Consider the following 6,848-nt stretch of genomic DNA (forward strand, 5'->3'; position numbering starts at 1 on the left):
TGAACACATTCACAGACATTTCATATACAGCCACCCAGGTTTATAAGTGACGGCACCCAGGTTTATAAGTGATAAACCTGGGTGCCATCGAAAAAAATAATCTGAATTTTTTTTTGTCCCGTAGTCAAGAAGGAATAAATATTATAGTTTTGTTTTTGTTGTTGTTCCCCCGCCCTTTGCACTTCGTGACCGAGTTAGTCGGTCTCGATAAAGGTTGACTCCGTCTCCACATCCCCCCAAAAAAACTCGCGTTGTTTGCAACTCTGCGAATTCTCTGGTTGATTATCTGTTAGGAAACAATAATATTATTATAAAATTGATTTTAAAGCTTTTCCGGCCTGATAAAGGCCGGAAAATAACTGCAAGAATATATTTTTTTTATTTATTTCAGCTAATTAATAGTTTGCGGGGATTGGCAAGAAATAAATGGCACCCCTGTGTTTTAGAAGTTGCAATTTAATAGAAAATGGGAAAGGTACTATGCTCTTTTAGAAAGAAGAGCATAGCTCTCGGCAATTTTTTTTCACAAACTTTTTTCACAGTATCGGTTGGAGACATATCTAAGTTTTTCTCTTCATCATGATTTCCACCACAGAGGGCCTGTCTACAGAATGCATTATGCAGTTTAATCGAAAGTCTCATCCAAATAACTTTCATTTGCAGCTTTGATAATTCATGCAACATAACCAAATTTACATGTTATAAATATAATATCCAAATTTATACGAACCAATTCAACAGAAGTGTAATTATGACTATGAACAAAGTTTTGCCTCATTGTTAATACAGTGTGTCCCAAATGGTACGTTGTCTGGCTATTTTCGAATGCACTGAAACCACTCAATATACCACGTTTCTTGCATACACACACACACACACACACACACACACACACCAGAATATCCGTGGCGAATATTTCGCCAAAACTGTTTCAGAGAAGTAAAGATCAATATCGAAGTAATTACAAAAACCTTTCCCTCGGCTCCCTTCGCTGTTGTCTAAGGTGGCAGTGGGACGGACTAAATGCAATTTCATAATTTTTTACATGTATGACTACGTCGTCCTTTAAAAAAAATTATAAATTTTGCACAACATTATCTGGATCCTGAAACTACTACGTAATTTGTCCATGAACAAAAACAGAAAATCTGACCTTGAAATCTGTTGATTGTGATGACAAAAGCTAAGAAATTGTCTTTTCTTCAAAAGCAAACGGTAAGTTAGTTTAACGAATGAAAAAATTTCATTCGTTAGTTTCATGGGGGTTGAAATATTTTTGGGTCCCCCTTAATTTTGCCGCTAAATAAAACCTATTCAAAAGGAATCATGTCAAAAGCTTCCTTGGTCTTTGAATTATTCCAGTTCAAAGAGCGTTCCGGACAGAGGAACATTATTATCCAGATAAATAAATAAATAAATAAATAAATGTTCTGTTTAAGAACATTTATTTGAATCCCGGTCACTCAAGGCACGTGTACTTATGCACCCTGGTTATTAAAAATTTGTGTAAAAAATTAATAATTAAAAGCTCAGAGTGGCAGCCATGGTTATCAGAAACCTTGTGTCAATAAATAATTTTTACCGTAACTTCGCTAATGTGCTCAATCAGTATCTTCTAATCTGAGAATGAAATTCACTCTTCATCTGCACTACTTGGAATTATTATTATCTGGAGGCTTTCGATTTTAGTGTTAAAACGAAACTGTTCGAAGGGAAATATCTTTATAACGAAAATACTTCTAAATCCGGCGCTCTCACTTATTATTAGCGCTCTCGGTTTAAAGAAACAGCTTTGATGAAAAATTCAGGACAAATTATTTTCAAAGTCCACCGCATTGCCTAAAATGCATGTTTACAAAGAAAGAAAAACTTTATTGTAAGTTTATTATTATTGTAACTTTATTATAAGGAAATGATTGAAGCACTCCCCCCCACCAGAAGTTCGTTATATAAAGCTTTTTCATCTTAGGTAGAAGAGCAATTCTGTGTAGCTGACTGTATGTAAGAAAATTAATTCTGTGCCCACTTACTGCAGATGGGGTATCTCGCTTATACTTTATTACACTAATAAACGATTATTTTTACTACCGCTAATTTACGATTATGCGAATCAACACCATTCATCAATCTACTGTCACGTGAATATCGAATTAATTATTAATCAAATAATTAATCAGTAACATCATGCAATACGGATGCTTACTGACCACAATATGGAGTGAAAGTGAGTTGCGAGCTTCGTTTTCATCTGCGCAAACTTTGTACAAACTTCAAATAGTTTTAATTTCTCATTTTGTCAATGTAGGTAGGTAGAGTTCTGGTCGAGCAGAGAAATGGAAGTTTAGAGCATTATACTGACCAAAACACACGTCAAGAACTTTAGATTTTGGCCGTAACTCAAATTATATGCATGAGATAGGAGGAGGGTAAACATTCACACAGAAATAAGAAAAGAAATGATGTATTTTGATAGGTGGTTTTAAAAATGCAAATAAATATTAAAATTAGATGCACTCAAATGACATTGAAGTATAAAAAAGTAATTAATACATAAATAATAATGAATAAAATTAATTAAATAATGAAACTAAGAATCGGTTTCCACAAAAACAACAGAAAGCTCCTTGCAAGTCTTATTCAACCACCATCTCAGTTTCCATATACAGTACAGTATTTTTCTTATTCTACTTAACTGAAAAATACTGGAAACGTTTATACAAATGGGGTAAAATTTATCCAGGGACTAAACAAACATGAGTTTACGCGAAATTCTCAGGGAAACGCAAGAAGACCCCGTCATCATTTTGTATATGGAAATGTTCTCGAGAAGTACTGAATAGTTGAAGAAGGCTGTGTGCACATATTTCGAATTTGTACTGTTTTCAAGATTCATTGGTAGTTTTTAACCCAACCAGATGTTCCGGGATTACCTGTCTATCAACCTTTTCTTTTCGATCTTTAGCCTACGTGCAACTCAACATTAGATTCCACGTTCACTACAACCATTATTTTTGATAATTGCTTCGTTAGAATTTGCACATAGTAAACATTTCATCATAATTGGGAAGAAAAAGCATGAAGAGTTTATGCTCTTTATCATCACTGAAGTCCTGTCTTATCTAATCCCAAAATCGCTTCTTTTCTAAGAAGCGATTTTGGGATTTTAATCTAAAAATATATACAAGAATCCTTCTTACACAGTGGGACGTCGATTATCCGAACTAATTGGACCATCTGATATGGTTAATTCGGATACTTGTATTTGACATGCTTAAGCATCTGTTTGGCAGTCGAGCTTTATCACACTCCACAATTTTCGCGTTGTTTATTTCAAAAGTTGTAAAGGGCGCTGAAAGTGGCAATCGAAATAAAAGAAAAAAAAAATGATTAAACTGTTTCAGAGAGTTGCTCATATTCAGAGAAATATGAAAAATAAATAAAATTACAAGAATAATTTGGAGAAATCACAGGAGAGGCGAAAGTAGCAGCATCAGCAAAGACAAGTTCTTTGCTGATGTTGGAAATACTAATAAAGGAAATGCTAATTACACGAGCTTTTTTTGTCACTAATCTTTCAAACATGTTTAGTGGTCGTATTTGAAGATAACAATTGAAATGCTGATCTATAAGCAATCTAAAAATATTATTTTAAAGTATTTTTTAAAAAATCTGGTTGGCCATCGATTATTGTAAATTTCCTTTTTAAAAGTTTTATGTATTTGAATTTAATACGTATTTCTTCAACTCAATACATATTATAATTAGAATTTATAGTTTCACGTTATAAAGTGCATGTTTAATGTGTGACAAACAAATCCTGGTTGCACTAATCATTGCCAATAAGTTGCAGTAATTATTGCCAATGACCTGCCAATATAAAACCAAATATAAGCCTGCTAATTTTATATTACGATAATAAATAGTTTTGTATGATATTAGATCTGAACGCAGTGATACAGGGGGGTAGGCCTGACTTAATTGTACGCAGTATTAATATTTCCTACAATGCTAATATTTATGAAAAATATGTTTTGATTGATTTAGCTGACAGAGGAATGTTTGATTGGTAAATAGAGTGCCGGAAAAGGAGCGGAGCAGATGAGCAACAACAATGTGAGGGGCGTAACAATCCATTCAAAATATGGCTACAGGCATTCTATAATTGGTGAGGGGTGCGCATATTTAGTATTTTCTCCTGGCGCAACGTTGCCTATTTCCAGCTATCATCGGTAAAACATCACATGACCATTGTTTGACATGTTTTCGAAAATGTTTACTGAAATGCCTCTTAAGACTAAAGCGGTGTGTTTTTAATGCTCACAAACCTAGAATTTGCAAATAGGATAAACTGAATGAATTACATTCAATAACGTGGATGCAGCTCAGGTTTAACAGATTCAACTCTACGCATAAAACATATTCCCACAATAAACGTCCACCTAATTTTGAGGATCTGGAAACTTGTGTAAATTTAAAGTGAGATTCTTTAAAAGCTCGACAAATTTAGGGTAACTATAAACAGTTATTGTACACGTGAGGTATGACCTCAGTTTGTACGTAGCATTGAGCAGATCACATTTGCTGTAACTGTTGATGGCAACCATTTCTTAGATATCGAGAAAAACTCACGGGAACACAGTCCAAACATTCATCTGAATGTTCCTTATTCTTCTCTCTCTCTCTCTCTCTCTCTCTCTCTCTCTCTCTCTCTCTCTCTCTCTCTATGTTTTCTGATAATGCATAGTTGTAAACGAATCGTTTTTTAAATGCTATCGTTTGTATGTGCAACACTGTTTTGTAACTGCAATGAAATTCTTCCAGAAAGTTTCCCGACGCAGATAAACGACAGTCTTAAATGGAATAATAAAAATCAAGGTGTATACATATACATAGGTAGATATATCGCTTTCCAACTTACCATGTAACCTATCCTTTACGAGCGCTGGTGCCGCAGGGCCCATCCACGGAAAAGCTGCAGTGGCATACGGCAAGGGGGTCGGTCTGTGTGCCGGAACCCTAATTACCGCCCCATTGCTCCCTCTGTGAAGCGGATCAAAACTTGTCATCATGCCGGGGACACACGCTTTCATCTCCGCCAGTAGCGACGGAGGGAGTCCCGAACCGCACGTGCTGTTAGCGGGCGAAAGCGCGTCGTGGGGTGAAGGGCTCTGGACGTCGCACGTGGTACACGTGACTTCGTCGCTGGGAGAACTTCGCTTCTTGTCGCGTTCGTCGCCTAAAAGTCTCGAGATGCTAAACGAAAGCCGAGGTTTGCCACCGTTCAGAGGATGAAGTGGGGTGGGCGAAGGGTTGGCTGCAACAGAAGGAGAGCGGGAAAGTAAACCCCCGCTGTGAGCAGATCCTGTGCGACTCCCGGAATTTTCTATGCAATCCACTTCTTCCATGGTTTAAGTTCCGAAATAAGATTACGAAACTGAGACCCGGCTACTTGGCCTTCACTATCTTTGGGTTCAGATGGCAGTTGTAAGTAATAATGATGGATTTTTTCCTCTTTCTTTCTTTCTTAGCGGTAATAATGAAATCTTAGACCAATCCCATTTCTTTCATTTTTCTGCCGAAGCAAACAGTTAGCGATGCACGTTTCCAAAGTTGACCCATGTTGAAATGAGCGAACAGCCGATGTCCCAAGAGCAGCAGGGGGCACATTCGCGGAGCGTGTTTACTAAACACACACATGTAGACGCCGAAGTTCAGCTGTCCTCAGCGAGACGTCCCTGACAACTAACAACACGAACCGGCAGCTTCGAGGCTTCAGCGACTTGACCGTGCCATTTTTTTAAATTGAGGGGGTTCGGCGACGGGGAACAGCGAAGAGGAGTGTATTTCCTGTAGGCAGCGCCCCTCCCCTTTATGTGCAGTTATCGGTGGTTGTGACTGAAACAAACGAGTCGGAGTTTATAATCAAGCCGCATCTCCGGTTACCGAAGAGAAGACGAGCCTCGGGCGGGAGGATCGTCTGCTCTGCAATTGGTCGGCGGACTGTTATCAGACGCGCGCAGCGCTCCTTACGGCGTCAATGCGCAATTAACGGGATTCGCTCCGCCTCGTTGCCGGCTCAGCGACCGCCGTGTTCAATTGATTATGACAATCAGGAAAACTACCACTTTTCTGCTAATTTGTGCTCGAGCTTGTAGACAACTCGACTTTCCCCGTTGAATAAAGCTTAACCAGCAACAGTACCACATCTAATCTATTATTACTCACTCTCCCGTTTTCACCCATGACTGGCTGAGATAAAAAAAAAAAAAAAGAAAGAAAGAAAGAAAAAGAAAATGCGAAAGAATAGTATCACCGTTGTCTTATTGCGACGTAGATGTTTTTATTTATCTCTCGAAGGACAACAAATAGCACCGAACGAATTTAAGTTTTATCTTATAATAATATTTCCCCTCCACCCCGCGCACATTTTTCTCCTCTCTTTGATCAAAGGTAAGCAATTAATATTTCTATTTTTTTTATATTTTCTATTTTTTATTTAATTCAATAAAAAAAATGAACTGAAACAGAAGCGTAAATAAACTCATTGCTGTTGTTAGGCGTGAGACTTCGGGTGGTCTCGACCTAAGAAAAAAGTACCCGAAAACACCTCGTGCTCCAAAATTTGAGGTTACGGGGGGATATTATTTAAATTTGCGATTTCTGCTTACTGCGTTACAAACGCTGTTTTAAATTGGCCACCATTCAAAATTGTCGTTGGGGGATTGAATTTTCAAAAGGAAAGTACAATTTGAAGATGCTACGCCAGTGGTCTGAAAATGGTGGTGAATACAATTAGGGTGAATTTCTTCTTTCCACGTGAACAATGCTTTCTATTCGAGTATATATAT

General features: G+C 37.5%; 1 protein-coding gene across 1 annotated transcript in view; it reads right to left on the minus strand.

The window, feature by feature from the left end:
* Window positions 1–5,717, minus strand: part of LOC150081174 (T-cell leukemia homeobox protein 3-like) — a 187,689-nt gene extending 181,972 nt beyond the window's left edge. The window contains exon 1 of the mRNA XM_090381349.1: window positions 4,919–5,717. Coding sequence (XP_090237475.1) covers window positions 4,919–5,405 — 487 coding nt within the window. The 5' untranslated portion in view covers window positions 5,406–5,717. The remainder of the gene's footprint in view (window positions 1–4,918) is intronic.
* Window positions 5,718–6,848: the final 1,131 nt, after the last annotated feature.

The sequence above is a fragment of the Mastigoproctus giganteus genome, chromosome 9 (genome assembly GCF_048544385.1).
Source record: "Mastigoproctus giganteus isolate SK-2022 chromosome 9, ASM4854438v1, whole genome shotgun sequence".
Taxonomy (NCBI): domain Eukaryota; kingdom Metazoa; phylum Arthropoda; class Arachnida; order Uropygi; family Thelyphonidae; genus Mastigoproctus; species Mastigoproctus giganteus.